The 21,838-nt window shown below is 36.7% G+C and overlaps 1 protein-coding gene across 2 annotated transcripts in view; it reads left to right on the plus strand.

Moving 5' to 3' along the window:
* The window catches only part of VPS13D (vacuolar protein sorting 13 homolog D), a 364,180-nt gene that overhangs the window by 133,017 nt on the left and 209,325 nt on the right, over positions 1-21,838 (plus strand). For both annotated transcript variants that reach the window (XM_044667757.1, XM_044667758.1), the window contains exons 42-48: positions 2,947-3,082; positions 4,718-4,765; positions 14,262-14,412; positions 14,557-14,767; positions 17,403-17,650; positions 18,462-18,653; positions 19,248-19,374. In XM_044667757.1, the coding sequence (XP_044523692.1) occupies positions 2,947-3,082; positions 4,718-4,765; positions 14,262-14,412; positions 14,557-14,767; positions 17,403-17,650; positions 18,462-18,653; positions 19,248-19,374 (1,113 nt within the window). The remainder of the gene's footprint in view (positions 1-2,946; positions 3,083-4,717; positions 4,766-14,261; positions 14,413-14,556; positions 14,768-17,402; positions 17,651-18,461; positions 18,654-19,247; positions 19,375-21,838) is intronic.

A 21,838-nucleotide genomic window follows, 5' to 3' on the forward strand; every position in this document is an offset into this window, starting at 1 on the left:
AGACATTCTGTGAAGGTTAAAAATGCCAAAGTTTGGCCATGGATTGGCCATGTGTAATGAATGAGAGTAAGGAGTTGAGGATAGCATAAAGGTTTCAATCTTTAGCTTAATTAAGAAAAAAACTTAGAGAGGACTTGGTCCAGGGGCTCCCTAAAGCCTCTAGACAATAACTACCATTTTAGCTAGCCCTTGGCCTTTAGCACTAGGCCTCTCTTCCCCTTGCTCTCTACGTGTCTTTCCTTCATGAATTCAGTTCCAGTTTCACTGGCCTTCCTCTGGGCCTTCACCTAGGGGTCACTTATGTCTAGACTGCACTCCTTCTTCATCCCTTAGAATCCCAAACTTTCTTCAAAGCATAGCTCAGGACCCTGTTCTGATACAAAGCCCAAGGATTAGTGCTCACACTTTTAAAATGATTTTATATTACTTTGGGGATACTTTGTCTTATATGTCTGTTGTATACATACCTCCAACCTCCTGGAAGGCAAGAACTGCTTTGCATTTGTCTTCATGTTCTCCCAGATTTTGCACAGTGCTTTGCCATTAAAAGGTCCTTTGTCATTATTTGTGGAGTTGAATTAAATTAACATGGTAGGTATTTTCAAATATTTAAAGAGCTGTCATGCAGAAAAGACTCCTGCTTGGCCTTAGACAGCAGAACTGTGAGCTAGTATAAGCATGAGGGCATGATGGCAGGAGCCAATCTTGGTGTCAAATGACCTCACACCCTAGAAAGGTGACTTTGGACAAATTGTCCTTGAGCTTCCTCATATGAAAAATCTGAATTAGAATGCTTGTATTCCCTGTGTCATAGGATTGTGTGAGGAAAGCACTTTGTAAACGTTAAGGGGCTATAGAAATGGGGGATGTTGCACTGGAGGCTGGTATGGATGGCCTGTGATCTCTCTCATTGGCAGGGATGCTTCCATCTCCAAGTGGATTAGAACTTTGGGGTACCTATACTCCTCTAGAAGGCTGAATGACTGTTTTGGGGGCTTCTTATTTAGGGCCAGGATATGGTAGAATGCCTCAGCGTTCCCTTTCATATGTTTATGATGTTTTAGAATTATTGCCCATGTAATCATTACAGACATCCTTTCCTAGGATTAGACAGCTCAATTCTTCTGTGGCAGTTCTATAGCACACCAGCCTTTGAAGAGAAAAAAACTTTTCTGTTTACTTCTATATGCCATGTCTTGAATTCTCTTACTCATGCATTAACACTTTATAAGTTTCTTTGGGTTAGATTACAGCATCTGATTTTTCATTTTCTGATAGACAAAATTAAAGAGTAGTTATAATTAAGCTTTCTCCACACAGTTCCTGTTGTTAATAGGAGCTTTGCAACTTCTCCTTTTCCCCTCTTCAGAAGGGCAAAACCAACAGACATAATAAAAGAACTCACTTTCCTCTTACTTCTATAGAATGGAAGATGGCAGGGTTAGCCTGGACTTTGGCCTTCTTATCTTCAGTAGTGACTAGGGTGGCTACAAGCCTATGAAATCTTTTAATTGATTGAATTGTTAAGTTTAAGAAGCAGAAAGTGTTAGAAATTGAACAAAACTCCAAAAATTGTTGAGAATCAGTACTTTAGCAATGATACCTGGTGAGCTTCTAGGCAGAACCAGCAGGGGGAGCAGTTTGCATAATGGCTTCATGTTTGGGGCCAGCAGGATATAGTAAGAAGAAAATGTTTTGTCATTAGGTGGCATATGAAATAAATACCCAGTGGATGTTAATTGTATTAAGACAGTATTTGGTTTTTGAAACTATTAATTGTTATATTCATGTAGGGCTGAAATTAGGATCTGTGGACTGCTGATGCAAAAACCTTGATCCTATGATGAATGCTGTATGTTCTATTATTTCTTATGGCTGTTTTAGCGTATATTTCTACTCATTGGCATGGGTACTGAACATTCAACTTTTAAAGGACTCTAAAAAAAGAGTGTAGAAAAGAGTAGTGTATTAGTACATATCTGAAAACCACTTAAATTTTATCTGTTAAAAGACATCTTTACGGTTTCCCCCTCAAAGCTTTCACAGAAAGTTGTCAGTGAGTCCAACTACAAAGCTATTTCTGTTATGTTAGACAGGTATGATTTCTTTTTTTCTCCTTCCTCTTAAATTTTCATGTTTCATAACCTACTTCTACTCCTTCATTTCTTCTTGAATTCATCAATGTAAGTATAACTCTGCTAATTCTCCCCCCTACATACCTCAACTTTGGCCTCAAACCCAGTTCCTTATTTGGAGCTTCTGGCTTGAATTAGAGAAAATCTAAAATAGAATTAAATGTGTAATTTCCTCCCATTTCTCCTGTTTTTCCTGTTGCCTTCTGCTCTGATTTCTACCAAACACTTCAGTGCTGAGACTTGGAAGGTCTTTCTCATGTAACTCTTCTCTGGTCACATGAGACTGAAGCCACAATGCTTGACAGAAGAGCCAAAAAAAAAAATGTTTAATATATTTTCAAGGGTGTAGCTCTATTATTGAAGTTCTATTACAATTTTTTTCATTTATATTGATTTTTATTTAAACTTATCTCATTTTAAAGAAAGAAACCAAGGCCATCTTAGGAGATCTGCAGATCTTGAGCACTGACAGAGAGAACAGATGGTTAATCAAAATCAGCAGTCTTATTTTGAGAATGCCCAGCTAGATTGTCTCTTTTGCCTTTGGGCAAGTCCATTCACTTCTCCTGGCCTTATTTTCCTCATTTATAAAGTGAGAGGACAGGACTAGATGGTCTCTAAGTTAGCAAATCAATATTCTTTTGTGCTGGCCATTACAGGGCTGAATTCCTTGTTTTTAAAACCTATTCCTGGAGCAGTTTTTCACATAGGTCTTTGTGTAAAGGCTAAGTTAAAATGGAAATAGCTTCTTTTTCCTGTTTTCTTAAGATAGGGTTTAATGCTCCCTCCCTTTTTGCATCCCAACTGACAGGCATACTCATGACCTTCGAATCCACCAGTTGCAAGTAAGAGTGAATGGCTGGGAACAAGTGAGCCCTGTGTCTGTGGACAAAGTGGGGACCTTTTTCCGATATGCTGCCCCTGACAAAAATTCATCATCTTCCACGGTGTGTGCTTGTTGGGAATTGGTGATAGCATTGTCCTGGCTTGGGTGGCAATTCTCTTATGCAGCTACATGGCCAGATAGTAAAAATATAATGGTTAGCTTCTATTCTGTTGAGATTTGGTTATTGTATATTCTATTAAGTTTAAGAGAAAGATATGGCATAATTTCAGGTCAGTTACCAGGAGTGATTCACTTTGTAAAAAATTCAGTTATGTAAGGGAATAAACATTTATTAAGCACCTACAATGTGCCAGGTACTCTGGTAAGCACTTTACAAATATTATCTCATTTGTTATATGTTCTAGTGCCCTCAATGTCAAAAAACCTACTTAGGTATTATGAGGGGAGATAAAGCTCAGTTGTAATAATCCTTTTATTGTCATAGACATAGAGCCCTTTAAAGTTTACTAAAAAGAATCTGCTATTTAGTAACAAGAAATTAGAGAATCACACTTGGGCCAATTAAAGGCTAATAGTGGAAAATTGAGATTGAAAATTGTGGTCTAGTACATGGTCTGTCCACCTTGGAGACAGTTTTCAGACTGTAGTCTAGCAAGACATTTACTAATTTGCCAAATACTCATTAGTATTATTACCTACTAGTTTAGTTATCTACTATCTCTTCCCTTCCTAATTCTTATTAGAGACATATGTAGGCATTTCCTCGCCCACTTTCCCAGCCATTTTAGGTTCTCATTGTTCATCTTTATGCCCACTCTCATCTTCTGCCTTTTGCTGATCTATACTTTATAGGATTTATAGACTTATTTATAGTATTGAAAGTTATAGGGAAAGTTATAGTGAAGTAGGAGTCTTGAGAGACTTAACAGTTATAGCTAATGCAGACTCATTTGCCTGTCATCTGCTGGTTCTTAATGCCTTTGGGCAAATTTTTCATTAATTTTTCAGTGATGAATAGCTAAGTGCTAACCTGCTATACCTGATGCTGCTTTCCTCAGGTTTGTGTACACCATGAACATTATACAATGTAAATTTCTATCTTTCTTCCCCCAAAACCCTAAAAATTCCAGTTTTCTTCCTGTGGAACTTGAGTGCTTTCAATTCATCTCTGGCAATGAAAGTGATATTCAAATTAAGCTTTATTACTCCATTCCCCAAAATACCTATAACAGTGTCTAGTTTTATGTATTAATGTAAATTGCAAATCAATGGGCAAACAATATTCAATACAATTTTAAGTGGACTATCTTCATTTTTTATTAGATTTCATTTGGTAGCATTAGCAGATAATCTGTTTTCAGATATTTGTGTTTTCTTCCTTCTTCCATGCCTTCTTTAGCAACTTCTATTCAGTAATAGGCATTTTGTAAGAACAGAAACACTTTATCTAAATGCATGGAAGGAGCTTACACTTAATGAAATATTCTAGTGAATTCTGAGACCAGGAATTATATTATTAGTCTGTGCATTCCCAAAGTGCCTGGCACATAATGGATGTTTAATAACTACTAGTTGAATGAATAAGTGAGCTTTATGTTGAAGATAACTACTCTCCTAATTTAGTCTGTTAATTCAGATATTCCTTTAATGAATTTTCACAAAGTAAGGCATTAGGATTTATTGTTTTTGTATCATTTATTTTGTGCTGATCGTTTAACTTCTGGGTTTTTTTTAGATTGGCAGCCCTAGCAGCAAAACAAATATAATACATCCTCAGGTCTATGTGAGTATAGCTTTTATTATTATGATTTCACATTTATCACATATACCCTGTGAATGGGACCAGACTTTTTCTGATGAATGTTTTCCTGCAGTGATCACTAGAACATGTAAATTCTTACAAATGCAAATCTCTTAATGATCAACCATTAAGTTTGTAAAGCATATTCCTCCTGAAAAACCATATTAATATAATCTTCCACTGACAGTTTATATACTATACTGAGTAGGGCTGAATAAAATAAATATGGGGTGACTCCAAGGTCTTCTCTTATAGAATTAAGATATAAAGAAAAGGCACTGACTGCAATATACATTCTCTGGCTTTAAGTCCAACCTTCACAAGAATGGATGAAATTGAAAAATTCTAATATTTTTTTCCCATTGTTTTGATGTATCATCACAAGACAACCTTTAAGAACTTCCTCCAGATTTCTACTTAGAATTCTGTTCCTCAAGGTGTTGAATTTTGAAATATGAAATATTGACAAAGTCAAGATTTAAGCGACTGCTCTTCAGCACTGAATTTATCAGTGCTTTATTGCCCTGGATTAGGGAGAGACATTTCTGGTGACTAGAGATCTTGGCTCTATGCAGACCTTCCAGAAAGTTTGGATTTTGCATTGGCACTTCCTGAAGGCATGACTGATTTTTTTTCTTTAAAAATGCACAGGTCTTCATTTCATTGTTTTATGAGGTTGGTTCAGATACTGTTTGTTTTAATATAGAAGTTGCTTTTGTGTCAAAAACCCAGATATGCTGTAGTTCTGTTCTTTTAATGAAAGAGCATTATCAGTGTGTTCTGGGCACACATTCTAAGACAACTAGTGAAAAATTTTTCTCTTCAGGGCTCTGTTTTGCCATGCCTGACTCTTTATGATCCCAGGAACCATAGCATGCCAGGTCCTTCAATTTTCCACTATCTTTTGAAGTCTGCCCAAACTCATGTTTTCTATCATCTCATCCTCTGCTATCCCTTTCTCCTTTTGCCTTCAGTCTTCCCAACATTAGAGTCTTTTCCATTGTGCCCTTTCTTCTTATTTTATGGTCAAAGGATTTAAACTTCAGCTCCAGTATTTGTCCTTACAATGAATTAATTTCTTTAAGTATTTATTGATTTGATCTCCCTGCTGTCCAAGGACTCTAAAAAGGCTTTTTCAGCACCACAGAACAAAAGCATCAGTTCTGCAATGCTCATTCATTGCTCCTGGAAAAACCATAGAATTGACTATATGGACCTTTGTCAGCAATGTGAGGTTTCTGCTTTTTTCTATGCTGTCCAAATTTCCCATAGCTTTTTTTTCTAACAGCAAACATCTTTTTAAAATTTCATGACTATAGTCACCATCTGCCATGATCTTTGAGCACAAAAATATAAAGTCTGAATGATGCTACTTCCATTTTTTTCTCCCTCTATTTTGACAGCAAAGGATGGGACCAGTAGCCAGGATTTTAGATTTTTTTTTCTTATGTTAAGCTTCAAGCCAGCTTTTAGACTCTCCTCTTTCACTCATGAAAAGGCTTCTTAATTCTGCTTCACTTTCTGACATCAGAGTGATATCATCTACATACTGACATAATTGATATTTCTCCCAGCATCCTTAATTTTGGCTTTTTCTTCTTCCAGCCTGGCATTTCACATGATGTATATAAATTAAATAAATTAAGATGACAATATACAGCCTTGTCATACTACTTTCCCAAATTTAAACCAATCAGTTGTTCCATGTTCAGTTCCTACTGTTGCTTCTTGACTTGTATACAAGTTTGTCAGAAGACAAGTGAGATGATACTCCCATCTTTGAAGACTTGCCATGTTTTGTTGTGATCCACACGGTCAAGGCTTTAGTATAGTCAGTGAAACAAATGTAGATGTTTTTCTGAAATTCCCTTGCTTTTTCCTTAATCCAGTGCATGTTGGCAATTTGGGCTCTAATTCCTCTGCCTCTTTGAAAAGCAGTCTTTGCTCTTCTGGAGGTTTTTGATTCACATATTGCTGAAGTCTGGCTTGCAGTATCTTGAACATAACCTTGCTGACATGTGAAATCAATACAATTATTCAGTTATTTGAACACTATTTGCAACTGCCCTTCTTAAGAGTGGGATATAAACTACTGTTTTTCACTCTGGTCCTTACTGTCGAGTTTTCTAAATTTGTTCATATATTGAATACAGTACTTTTTAACAGCATTATCTTTTAGCTCAGCTGAAATTCTGTCACCTCCATTAGCTTTATTGTTAACAATTCTTCCTAAGACCCACTGCATTTATTCTCTAAGATGTATGACTCTAGATAAATAACCACATCATCATTGGTACTGGTAATGTTAAGATCTTTCTTCTATAGTTCTAAAGAGCATAGAATGAACATTTTTGTCATTGTGTTAACTTCTTAATTGACAGATTTTGTTTCTCTCCATCACGCCACCCTCAAAAAATTTAAAACTATATAATGCTTTGCAGGATAATTCCAGAAAACCATTAAAATGGTTCAGAGAGCAATTATGATTAATAGTACTTGCAACCTTATACTGTTATAATTTAGCATTTGTTATTAGCAGTTAACAGTCTTGTACTTTAGTAATTGACTGTTAGAGATAGGAAGGATGTGTGCCTTGGCTTTAATAAGTTTTTAATAAGTAAATAGCAAATTTGTCAAATGTACTTCATCTAGTTTTATTGACATTTAAAGTTATCTTCCTTTATATAGATGTAAGTGTGAAATAATGCACTGTGGCACAACTGATAGGAAGACCTAGGTGCAAATCACTTAACCACTTGGTACCATAGAAAACTCTTTGGGTTTATAAATTATAGGAGGCAGAGTCAAGATGGTGGAGTAAGAGGAAGTTGCTATTGTTATTCTGGCATTTCAGATGTGTTCAACTCTTTGGGACCCCATTTGAGGTTTTCTTAACTAATATACTGTATTGCTTTGCCATTTCCTTCTCCAGCTCACTTTACATATGAGCAAACTGGAGCCAACAAGGTTGAATGACTTGTCTAGGGTCACACAGCTAGTAATTTACCTGAGGGTAGGTTTGTACTAAGGAAGGTGAGTCTTCCTGAATCCACACTGTGCCACTTAGCTGCCTTCTGAGAGGAAGTAGTACAGCATAATTCCTCAGCAAAGGTCTGGTAAAAGCACCAGAATGAATTCTGACCAGGGAAGCCAAGAAAAAGTCAATGAAATTTTTCTAGCCTAGAATGGCTTAGGGAGACAGAGAGTTCTGAGACCACTAGAGGACAAAGTTTGGCCAGGAATGTATGTGGAGCTGTCTGTTGTGCATGGGCTAAACGAAGGCAGAGACTGCATTTAGGGCAGGAAGCATTAGTATATAGAAAGAGATCCCAGAAGATCCCTGAACTAGCATTAGGTGCCAGGGACAGGTGCCATAAAGCAATTCTGTTGCTCATTACTTAGTTACTGGTCACAGATCCAGAACAGAGAGCAATGATCTGTGGTGATTGTGTACCCTAATGTGTGCTAATTAAGGAATGTTTCTGGAAGCAAAATGTAGCTTTATAGCTCTGGTCCCAGAAGCAGAGCATGGACTTAGTTTTAACCTCTGACTCAGTGTGGAAGCCTATAGTTGAAAAAACTGAAAAGAGTCTTAGACCAAAGGGGAGCCAGCAGTTTACTTACTTTGAACCTGCAGAGCCTCCTAGAAGGCTAAGAGTACCTGAGTCCAGAAGTGAAACCTCCATCTAGGGACAAGCCAAGGTACCCAAACTTAAACCAGGAACTTGCAGAGTTCAGACCAGGACAGTAAACAGACTTCACCCTGGATCACACTTTTTTGGAATCACTGAAGACTTTCAGCTCCAAAGCTTGAGCTGTGAAAACAGCAGAAAAATGTATTAGGATAGAAGGTCAGGATAGACATCCTCCCTCCGGAACTGTGCAGAGCCCAAGATTGTTATAAATTCCAAAGTCAAGTAGCTGAGAGAATGAGTAAACAAAAAAAGAATATTTAAAGAGCTATTATAGTGATAGACACAAACTCAAGACATAAACCTAGAAGAGAGTGACTCAGAAATATCTATAAGCAAATCCTTGAACCATCCAGATCTCTTAGAACCAGAAGGCAAAATAAAAATGGGAAGAATCCTCTAGTCATTTGCTAAAAATAAACTCCCCAAAATATTATAACCAAAATCTAGAGTCCCTAGTTAAGGAAAAAATACTGCAAATAGCCAGAAAGAAAGAATTCATATACCAAGCGGCCACAGTTAGGAACATACAAGATTTAGTAGCCATCATTAAAAAAGAGTGAAAAACTTGGACTATGATATTCTAGATCTAGACTTAAAACCAATAATAACTTACCCTGCAAAAATGAGTACAATACTACAGGAGAAAAATATACCTTTAATGGAATAGAGGACTTATAATCATTCCTGATAAAAAGACTAGAGTTGAATAGAAGATTTGACATATAAACACAGGAGTTTGAAAAGAATTACAAAATAAAAATGAACAATTATACTTATAGTATTAAAAGATTAAACTAGTTTCATTCATGTATAATATAATATAATGTTACCCTTTCAAACTTCTCTTTCTCTTTGAGGGCCTGAAAGAGATTATGTTTTGTTTTGAAGATCTCAAAAAAAAAAAATGGAATGGATAGGGAAGAGGAGGACCACATTGGGAGAGGAGGGAAGAGAGAGGAAAAAGGGAAGAAATTGTCTCACATAAATATAGTGCATTAGGAGGAGTTTATGCAATTCTGTACGGTCAGTGGGGATGGAGAGGGAGAAGCAGATGATAATTGGACCTTATTCTAATCTGAACTGGTCAAAAGAGGGAAAAATACACATACATATAGTTGGGTACAGAAATATATCCTAACCAAGAGTGAGAGAGAAGGGAAAGAGATTAAGAGAAATGGGGGCAATAAGAGAGTAGATGTAGGTATTAAACAGAAGCAAAACAAACCATTAGAGAATGGGAGAAAAGAGAAGAAAATGTGTAAGAGCTAGGATGGAGAGAAATACACAACAGTAACAACTGAATGTGAATGGAATAAACAAACTCATAAAATAGAAGAGGCTAGAAGAAGGGATTAGAAACTAGAATTCAGCAATATATTATTTGTAAGAAACATGCTTGAAACAGAAAAATATACACCGAAGTAAAATAAGGGGATAGAGCAGAATCTGTTACGTTTTAGCCCAAATTAAAAAGTCAGGAATAATAATCACAATCACAGACAAAGCAGTGGCCAAAATAGATCTAATTAAAGGAGATAGGAAAAGTACATTTTGCCAAAAGTTATCAAAGACAACATACTAGTATCAATATTGAACAGATATTCTCCAAATGGCATAGCATCTAGATTCTTATGAGGAAAAATTAAGTGGATTACAGGAAGAAATAGACATTAAAACAATAATATTGGGGAGCCTTAATTTACCCCTCTGAAATTTAGATAATCTAACCGATCTTATAACATTCACTAAGATGAGATGAAAATGGATGCATGATTAGAAATAAAAGGAAATATCATAAATGTTTTAGAAGAAAAAGGATCATATTACCTGTAAGATTTATGGATAGAAGAGGAATTTATGAGTAAATAAGAAATGGAGAGCATTGTGAGATGTAAAATGGACATTTTGATTATATTAAATTAAAAAGTTTCTGTACAAATAAAAATGGTGGTATCCAAGATTATGTTATAAATTAAAATTAATCTGGAGGCTTATTACCAGATTTATAAGCATTTATTATGAGAGAGAGAGAGAGAGAGAGAGAGAGAGAGAGAGAGAGATCTCAGCCTTTCTTACTTTAGGATTGGCCTGATTCTCTATTTAGCTGACTTAGGCTGCCATATGCCAGAGATGTCCTGATGAGATAAGGAGCAGCTCAGAGATAGGTATGGAAATAAAGAAGACAACCTGGCTTTCTGCCTTTGCTTTTCTTGGTCAATGGCTTTCAGATGTCCTGCTGTCTGCCCTTCCATCCTGAGGTTAAGCTGACTCTGGCATGCTGATGCTTGGGACATTCATGCTGATGCTGACTATGTCAGGACACAGGGTTAGAGTGTCATACAAGTGACTCTGTGACACCTATGTCCACTGCTGGGGAACTGGGGATCAAAGTCCCCTAAATAATTTACTTCACACAATCAGAAGGAAAGCATAAAATTGGGGGAGGGGGGATTTATCGTTTCTCAGATAGAGATCTCATATCTAAGAAATATAGAGAACTTTGTAAAATTTATTAGAATAAGAGCCATTCCCCTCAATTGATAAATGGGCAGAAGATATGAATAAACAGTTTTTGGATCAAGAGATCAAAGCCATATATAAGTATATGAAAAAATGCTCTAAATCAGTACTGATTAGAGAAATGGCAAACCAAAACATTTTTTTTTTTTATTTTAAACCCTTAACTTCTGTGTATTGACTTATAGGTGGAAGAGTGGTAAGGGTAGGCAATGGGGGTCAAGTGACTTGCCCAGGGTCACACAGCTGAGAAGTGTCTGAGGCCGGATTTGAACCTAGGACCTCCCGTCTCTAGGCCTGGCTCTCAATCCGCTGAACTACCCAGCTGCCCCCAAAACAATTTTGAGATGTCATCTTATACCCATTAGATGGGCTAAAAAATGACAAAAGAGTAAAATGACAAATGTTGGAGGGAATGTGAAAAAATGGGGACATTAATATACTACTAGTGGAACTGTGAACTGATGCAGCCATTTTGGAGAGCAATTTGGAATTATATCCAGAGAGTTATAAAATTGTACATACCCTTGGACCTAGTAAAGCATTGCCTAGCTGCCCCCTAATAATCACTTTTTGCATTATTTGCCCTCTTAGTCAGTGAGAGTAGCCAAAGACTTGTAGACCAGTCACTGGGAAATTTATATCAATTCTTTGAGAAAAAAATCTGAAGGTGCCAGATATGGTGACCAATTAATCAACATTCAGTAGTAGACACTTGTTTATATATGCCAGGCTCTGAGTTAAGCATTGGGGATGCAAAAGGAGCAAAAGATAATCCCTGCCCTCAAGGAGCTTACAATCTAATGGGAGAGACAACCTGCAAACAAATATATATGAAGTAAGTGCTATATGGGATAAATAAGAACTAAATTAAAGAGGGAAAGCACTTTCAGCTAAGAGGAATTAGAAGTCTGGGAGCCTGATGGACTTTTATTCATTTATTTTTTAAATTGTATTTTTATTTTTATTTTGAATATTTTCCCATAGTTACATGTTTCATGTTCTTTCCCTCTCCCCAAACTCCCCTAACCCCTCTGTAGCCAAAGCACAATTCCACCAGGTTTTACATGTATCAATGATCAAGACCTAATTCCATATTATTGATAGTTGGACTAGAGCTATCATTTAGTGTCTTCATCCCCAATAATATTCCCATCAGCCCATGTGTTCAAGCAGTTGTTTTTCCTCTGTGTTTCTCCTCCCACAGTTCTTCCTCTGAATGTGGCTAGTTTTCTTTCTCCTAAGTCCCTCAGCCTTGCTCTGGATTCATCTGATGGACTTTGAATGCTAGAGCAACAGGAAGCATGTTCAAAAAATACAATGGATTACATTGTAACTGATAGGGAACTACTACTAACTGATGTGGGCTCTATCCACTGTGCCACCTCACTGTCCTCCCCAAACTTAGTCCTCTTCTAAACTTCTCTATTTCTCTCTAGTTCACCACCATTCTAGGTTCATAATCTTAATTCCATTCTTAACTCTTCACAAACTTATTAGCCCATATATTCAATCAGTAGCCAAATATTGTCATTTCTTCCTCTACAGCTTTTCTTGGATCTGACTTCCTTTCTTGACTCACATAGTTCCACCCTAGTTAAGATGAAATCCATGACTTTGTTCATATCATTTGCTTTCCAGGAGTACCTATTTCCTTTGACTACTTGTTGAAATCCTATTTACGTTTTTTCTAGGGTCATCTTAAGTGCCACCCCCCACCCACTAACTCTAGTCTATGCAGTCCAAAAAAATCTGTTTTTTTCCTAAAACTTTTTTCCACCTCTTTCATGTCTTTATCATACCATACTCGACATTATACTTACATATATAGTATCAGAAATTAAAGCTTGGGGGGCAACTGGGTGGCTCAGTGAATTGAACACCAGACCCAGAGATGGGAGGTCCTGGGTTCATATCTGGCCTCAGATACTTTCTAATTGTTTAACCCTGGACAAGTCACTTACCCCATTACCACTCTTCTGCCCTGGAACCATTATATGATATTGATTCCAAAATGGATGGGAAAGGTAGAAAGAAAGAATGAAGGAAGGAAGGAAGGAAGGAAACTAATTTAAAGCCCAAAAGATACCTTAGAGCTAATCTGGTTCAACTTCTTCCTTTTCTAAATGAGGGAAGTGAAGTCCTTAAAGGTTAAGTGATAGGGCATTTATTAAGCTCAGGGTTACAGAAATAGTAAGTAGTTGAGCTAGCTAGCCTTTAAACTTAAGTCCTCTGATGCCATGTCTTATATTTCCTACAAGACTATCTGTGATAACAATAACTTTGTTTTATTCATATTATAACATTTGGTGTTTAACATGAGGTTCTACAGATAGGAAACATACTACTAACATTTATTGAATAAATGTTGATTGAATTCATTTAACAAACCACATTTTAAAAAACATGTAAATTATGACTGCAGAAATAAAAATTGGTCTTGGAAACTTTATACTAAATTTGAAAATATTTATTAGTAAAGACAGAGAAAGAGAAAAATAAGATTTCCAGCCTTTCTAACTTAAGTAGGATCCAGTCCCAGATTCCCACTTACCACAGTTCCCTCCACATTGCTGCTTGCCAGAGATTGCAAGCTAGATGGATAGAGAGAGTCAGATGCAGGAGAAGGGAGGGAGCAAAAAGAGTGACTCAGCTTTCGGTCCTGGCTTTTCAAACTTAAGCTCCTCCACCTGGATCCTTCCATTGGCCAATGGCTTTCATACATCCTTGCCTTCTGGCCCTCATGGTGCTGACACGCCAGGTCTGTGTCAGATATGGGACACTGACTGCCATGGGGAATCTTTTCTAGGATTGAATGGGATTGGAGGTCCCCCAGATATTTAATTCACACAAAATGAAGAAACACTTTAGCTTATTCTCTATTTCTAGTAACTGGAAGTCTAGATTTTTGGAAGATTGTTGCTTTAATCTCACAGCTTCATAGTGTGTCTTGGAAGCTAGGAATATGCATCAGAAAGTTAATTTTCTTTTTTGATGCTGTATATCAGCTTTGCAGACTATTTTAAGAAAAAGCAGTATTGAGACTTTTTTATTTTTTTCAACTGTCTTTAGATCTAAACTTAATGTGCCCCAAGGCCAAATGGCTTAAAGAGCAATTACTCTTATTTCATTAATGAAAAGAAGAGGAATAATAAAACAAATTTTCAAATTCTGCTAAGCCTCTGACTTAGCCATTTAGGTAGCATTTTGTGCAGATCTATAAAATCACAGCAATATTCTTTCTGTGTTTATAACGAATCCTGTAGTTCTCTTCACTCCCGCCAGTCCGGGTGGTTTTTGCAGTGACCATGGAAGGTAGTGCTCGAAAGGTCATCACTGTGCGCTCAGCTCTGATAGTGAAGAACAGGCTGGAGACACCAATGGAACTAAGGCTGGATAGCCCCTCTGCTCCTGACAGTAAGTTGTAGCTTGCACACATCTCTTTCTCAGTAAGAAGCATTTGTATTCCTAAGCAGTTAGTACATATACTATCTTTCTTTCAGATCTTCTTTCAGTTAGCAGCCTATTTCCTTGATTGCCACTATTTCTTTTCTGTTGCAGAACCTGTTGTGCTCCCAGCTATCATGCCAGGGGATTCATTTGCAGTTCCTTTACACCTCACCTCTTGGCGGTTACAGGCCCGGCCTAAGGGGATGGGAGTGTTTTTTTGTAAGACTCCTATCCACTGGACCTCTGTAGTGAAGACCTCAGAGGTTAGTAGCAGCAAAAGGGAGTGCCATTCAATGGATACAGAAAAAAGCAGATTTTTCAGGTATGGAAGTCCTGTTTTCCTTTTTCTCCTTCTTTAGGCAAAAACCAGGGGATAGGCAGCATTGGCCATCTTCAGGAAGGGAAAGTGAGAGTAACACTATTTTATTTCAGAACCTTTAATGGAAGAAGCAATTCATTTATATGAAGTGAGAATCTATGTGTTTGAGAATCTTATAACTATAACTTGAAGTCTATTAGGTCTTTTTGTGTCATAGTTCTTAAAAATATATGGTTCCACTATGGGAGTAGAAGTGCAAAAGAAAGAACATATGACATCATTTATCATATGTATACATGGGTATGTTATTTGGGGTTTAGGCTTTAAAAGATCACTCTACAGCAAAAATGAATAATCTGGAAAATAGGTATCAAGTGATAACATTTGTACAGCCCAGTGGAAACTTGTCAGCTCTGGGAGGGGGACAGAAAGGGGGGGGAGAAAATGAATCATGTAAACATGGAAAAATATTTAAAAATAAAAGTAAGACAAAAGGTAAGAATCTAAAAAATAATAAAATGTAATTATCTTTTCATTACATATATATATATATATATATATATATATATGTGGTTCCAGGGGCAGCTAGGTAGCACAATGGACAGAACACCAGGTCTGGAGTTGGGAGGACCTGGGTTCAAATTTGCCCTGAGACACTTGCTAGCTGTGTGACCCTGGGCAAGTCACTTAACCCCAGATTCCTGGCCCTTACCACTCTTCTGCCTTGGAACCTATACTAAGTATCTATTTTAAGACAGAAGATAAGGGTTTGAAATAAGAGTACATGGTTTTTACCTGAGTGAGCTTGAAATCTAATACATATATGTCAGGGTAATATATTACAATATGAGTCTAGGAAGTATAGGAAACAACCCAAGACTTTACCTCCCTTGTGTATAGAAGTGGTTAGAACCAGGGATTGACAAGCAGATTTACATTTTGTCACTTACTTTCTTGGGGGCTTTGATAGCTTTACCTAGACCAGTGATGGGCAAACTATCCCCTCCCCTCACCCCCCCATCTGGCCATAATTTGCCCATCACTGCCTTAAGCAATTCCCTAATCACTACATCTGGATGTGGGGGCGTAGGGATTAGGGAATTGCTTAAGGCTGTGATGGGCAAACTACTGCCAGGCCCATCACTGATCTAGACCTTTGGAGAGCTAGACCAGAGATGATGTACTTGGTGTAGTATTGCTAGAAAAACAAATAGTCTGTGTATAGCATTTTATTAAATACATCAACATATATTGTCTCATTTGTCATGAGTAGTACTAGACCATTTTAGACTAAGACTAAGCTTACTTAATACCTTGGTTACTGCATTGCACAGATAGATGTTCAGGTCAAGCCTGCAAGCCTTTCTTAAGCATTTACTATGTGCCAGGCTTTGTGCTAAACCCTGGGAATACAGATAAAAACAAACAAAAAAAAGATAGTCCTTCCTTAAGAGAGACGGGGGCATTACATTCTAGTGGAGATAAGATGACTCACAGAAGGGAGCTGTAGAGTAATTAGGAGCACAGGAAGAAGGGACCCACTGGTGTCAGAGTGAAGATACCTGGAGAATAAAGACTAGCTGGTCTTAGGCCTTCCTCCAAATGGAGGGTCTGGGAGGAACTCATTACTTAGAGATTGGGGGAGGGAGAAGTGTTATAAAGGGATGGAAGGAGAAGGCAGCTGAGTATTTAAGAGAATGAAAGACATCTTGTCTGAGCCCTTTCTCATAATGGAGGTTTTAGGAGGAATTCATCCAATAGGACAAAAGGATGGGGGGGGTGGGGAATTAACTGAGGCATAGAGAAGTCCATTCACTTTGTTTAAAGAAAATTTCAAATTATAATTTCTAACTCAGTAACTCAAAAAACCTATTGTTTATTCTGATAATTTTTTCATTACTTGATCTGGATTTTTTAGCCTGTAGATTGAATGACCAAACTATAGACACTCATGTACACAAACTCTTACGGTTTATGAAGGGATAGGAGAATTCATTATATTTAATAGTGTGAAAATAATAAAGTTTTATTGCCATTGTGATTTTAGAGAGTTCATGTGTTACATCTTGAGGACTTTACAATGTCCTATGTAGCTAGAACAGGAGACTTTATCCAGTAATAAAAATAGTAGGAATAGTACTTAATTGCCCTGCTCATTTGAACATCAGTAATAATTATACCTTTTGGGATAATGTAATATGAAGTTATATATAAGCTCTTAAGTTAGTAATGTTGGAGGATTATTGGAACCTTTGTGAAGACATTAAAAAATACTCCAAAGTTGTGGTGCTTTCCATATTTAATTGCTATTTATATTGAAAGATTTTAAAGAAAACAATGTCTATTGGAAGAGAAAAACCAGAGAGTTTGGGTATAAAAAGAGTGGATAATAGGGAATTGGGCTCAGAACCAGCTCTCTACCTCGAATGGTATTCTTATATTGTTATTGGTGTTTCTGACTAAATGTTGCTAGACTATCAGTGACTAAAATATTTAGACTCAAGAACCGCTGATGTTTATTAGACTGTTGAATCATTTGTAAGGTTATATACCTCTTCCTGAGTTGCAAGAGACCAAGTACAGCTTTTCCATTCAATCTGTTAATTTTCACACCAATCTTTCCTTCTTTCTTTAATAGGTTTTGTGTGGCTATAAAAAAAGAGAATTATCCAGATTATATACCCTCAAAAATATTGTCTGACAGTGCTAAACAGATTTTCAGACAACCTGGGCACACTATTTATCTCTTGCCAACTGTGGTAATCTGTAACTTGCTACCTTGTGAACTCGACTTTTATGTTAAAGGGATGCCAATTAATGGGACACTGAAACCTGGCAAAGAGGCAGCCCTTCATACAGCAGATACATCTCAGAACATCGAGTTGGGTAAGGTCTTATAGTGAAACTCTTCTTTATTCATAAATGAGAGCAGCACAAAATGTTTCTTGGCTCCTATGAAAATATTTCCAAATAGCCCTGGGACAAAGCTAGAACCCTCACTAGAGCCCTTTTTAGGAGGATCATGCAGTAGTATTTTTAAACTTCCAAAACACCAAATGGGCAAAAAAAATCTATAGCTGATTCACAAAGGTAATACAGCTTAGCACTAGACAAAGTTGATTTCTGGGACTGTAATTTAATTGTTATGTGATGTTGACAGGACATTTAATCCTTGTGAACTGCACTTTTTCCTAGCTGTAAATAGAGATGGGATGGGTGGAGATAATATCTAGCCCTCCCTACCTTACACGGAAATTTTTAGAGTTATTAATGACATCATGTAAGTCAAATGATCCATAGAATAAAGGAATAATATAAGATGAATTATTGTCATTTTAAAAGTTGACTTAAGAAGCTGGTTATGTTTTAAAATGTAGAATATAGTTGATTGCTTTCTTGATGTCTTGATTCTTCCTTAATGTATACTTTGCCCTTTTGAATATTAATTCCCAATGGTTTTTCCAGTGTCTGGTTTGCTCTGAATTTTACTTTACTCCAGTTAGAGAGGGGGTTGTTCTTGACCACTTTAAAGATATTTTATCAGCTAGATGTAATTCATTTTTCTTTCACATATTTCTAATCTTTATTAACCTAAGAGATAATTTTAGAAGAAACCAAATTAGTTTTTCCAAAATACATTTTTGAAAGACCAGAACAGACCCTCAGAAAATTAGTGCTTTCTATCTGTATATTCTAGGAGTGTCTCTAGAGAATTTCCCACTATGTAAAGAGCTCCTAATTCCTCCTGGGACCCAAAATTACATGGTGCGAATGCGACTGTATGATATCAACCGGCGGCAGTTAAATCTTACTATCCGGATTGTATGTCGAGCAGAAGGGTCCTTGAAAATCTTTATATCTGCTCCTTATTGGCTGATCAACAAAACAGGTATGTTGAACTTTGGCCTCAGTAGCCCCTTGATATCAGCCTTAGGAATTTGGGATTATTTTCTCAGCTAGCCAGAGCCAGTGCAAACTGATTGCTGAAAGAATTTCAGCTCCTTAGAACCCTCAGCTTCCTCTCCTGAGTAGTGGATGTTGATCCTACTTTGGCCACCATAGACAAAATAACCCTTTTAGGAACTAAGCTCTAAATTCCTTAACATTGAATTCTTACTCAGGTCTGCCTTTTTAAAAAATCAAAATATCTCATCTGTTTTAATTTGTGTTGGATCATTTTACTGGGCACCAATTTTTATGGAGGCTATTGATCAATAACAATTAGAGCTGCCAAAAGTAGAATGACTTGCTTTAGGAGGTACTGAGTTCCTCTTTACCATAATTCTTCAGTCAGTAGTTAGATGGCTACTTATTGGGGATACTATAGAGAAGATTCTCCTTTTTAGATAGGAATTGGATTATGTTCTTTGCAGACCCTTCTAGTTCTATGATATTATGGTTCTGTGAATTCAATTTCATTTGTCTTAAGTGCATTGGATTTGATTGATTGCAACTCTTCTCTCCCTTATCTCTTCCTTGAAAGGGTTACCCCTTATATTTAGACAAGACAATGCTAAAACAGATGCTGCAGGACAGTTTGAGGAACATGAGTTGGCTCGAAGCCTGAGTCCCCTTTTATTCTGTTATGCTGACAAAGAACAGCCAAATCTGTAAGTAAAACTCATTATGGGAATGGCAAACACGCTACTAGAAAGTAGAAAAAGTTAAGTAAAGGATGTAGGCCTGATGTTTAAGTAGAAATACACTGTAGATGATAACCTTGGCTTGGCAAAGAGATAGATAGGGTGACATAATAAGACTTTTTTCATATCTAATTTCTGTTATTTGATATTAAAAACAAATCATTTAATTCGTTTGTAATAAAAAACAGTGGAGGTGGTTTTACTTTACACGTATTGATATCATACTTCTCATAACTGTAATGGAGAAAAAACCCATATTTTTTCACTGCCCTATGCTATTTTTCCTTTCTGTAAACTTTTTTTTTTTTTAAACCCTTACCTTCTGTCTTGGAATCAATACAATGTATTGGCTCCAAGGCAGAAGAGTGGTAAGGATAGGCAGTGGGGGTCAAGTGACTTGCCCAGGGTCACACAGCTGGGAAGTGTCTGAGACCGGATTTGAACCCAGGACCTCCCGTCTCTAGGCCTGGCTCTCAATCCACTGAGCTACCCAGCTGCCGCTGTAAACTTTTAATTTAGGAAAGGAAGATGGATATATATTGGAGATAGAATGGTCTTCTGTTAAAATATATGCAAATCTCTCAGTCCAGTCCAAGTCCTTTTGTGCTAGAATTTTTGAAATTTTTCCTTTAGCCTTCTAAATAAAATGTACAATTTCAGTATCTCAGAGCATTTCCAGTTTATTTTAATTATAGGAAAGAAAATGAAATATGGCAAGACTTAGGTGAATTACTGAAGGGGGAGGAGGAGAATGATAGGGACCATTAATTTTATATTGTACTAGTCTTTTCCCTACTAGTTTCTTTTCATTCCTTTACTATAGACCTAGTATTGTCTGCCTACCCCAGATTAAAGTTCTAATCTGAGAAAGACATGCCTGAGATTACCAAGTCATATGTGAAGAACATTTCTGCTATTAGAAAAATATCATGCCAATAGTTTGTAGTATTTTGTTGATAGCCTCATAGTGTTCTAAGACACACAGACTCTGTGCTTCTTTGGGTGTTCTACTTTAATAAATGTGGATTTATTCCACCAAGCAAGACTAGAGTTAAGTTTTAGTAATTTAGCATCCATGTTGGAAACTATTGACTGGGGTGCTGGGCTTAGCAATAGCTAAAGAAAGCCATCTGGTAATTTCAGCTAGCTCAACATTACTTTTTTGATAAAAGATTTTTCATTCATTTATGTGAGAATCTTAAGTTTATTTTTAATAAGTTTATTGACAAAATCTAGGGCTTTTTGTTTCTAACTCTTCTCTCTAGGAAGCAACTTGGGATTAAGTTATGCTTCCAGGAAAGAAGGCACAGTGACTCATTTTGTCCTATTTAATTTTCAGTACTTAATTCTAAGACTCTTCTGTTGCTTTTCTCATACAGAGTGAAGAGCTAGATGATACAATATTGACCGTCTTAGCAGTATCCTACAGTTGGTGAACAGTTAATTTAAGATATGGACTAGGCTGGATATACTTATTTGAGGGTGGTGGTCATTTGTATAAAAATTATAATCAAACCCTTGAAAACTGATGTGGGCTATCTTGTAGTCCAGTACATATCCTACAGTGATAACTAGAATTTGAGAAGTAGTGATAGGAATAGTAGTAGTACCCTTAACCACAGGATAGGAATTGGAAAGAGGAGCTGGTTTTGGAAGAGTATTTGAAAGAGTTGTTCAGTCATGTCCAACTCTTCATGGCCCCATTTGACATGCCAGACCCTTCTGTCCTCCACTTTTTTCCAAAGTCTGTTTGAACTAATGCTTGTTGTTTCCATGACTCTATTCATCTGATCCTCTGCTGTCCCCTTCTCATTTTACCTTCAATCTTTCCCAACATTGGGTCTTTTCCAATGAGTCCTGTCTTCTCATTATATGGCCAAAGTATTTAAGCTTCAGCAACAGTATTTAACCTTCTAATGAATAGTCTGACAATTTCTTTAAGTGTTGACTGATTTGCTCTCCCCTTTACCATTTAAGAGACTCTCAAAAGTTTCCTCCAGCACCCCAATGTGAAAACATTGATTCTATGGCATTTTGGAAGGATAGACTTCTTTTAAAAATTTTAAACTTATTGTTATGGTTTTTTTTGTTTGTTTTTATATTGCTTTCACTTTTGAATAATTCTTTTCCTTTACTCAGACAACCATCGCATGAACAAAAATTTTAAAATAGAGAGGAAAAAAGACAGTTCATCCAAACCAACCAGTATATGTATCTGCTGAGTCTGGCAGTATATGTATCACTCCATACTCATAGTTCCTCACTATTACGTAGAAGAGAGAAGTGTTATTTTCTCAACTTGAAGAGTAAATGTCTAAGATTCCTTACAGGACTTAATGCTTATGAGTCTATGAATTTAGTTTTAGGCAATGAATTTGAAGTGTTAATGGGTTACTGAGGTGGAGGTAGAGTTTTCCAAAACTCCAAAAGC

This window comes from Gracilinanus agilis, chromosome 3 (genome assembly GCF_016433145.1).
Source record: "Gracilinanus agilis isolate LMUSP501 chromosome 3, AgileGrace, whole genome shotgun sequence".
NCBI lineage: Eukaryota > Metazoa > Chordata > Mammalia > Didelphimorphia > Didelphidae > Gracilinanus > Gracilinanus agilis.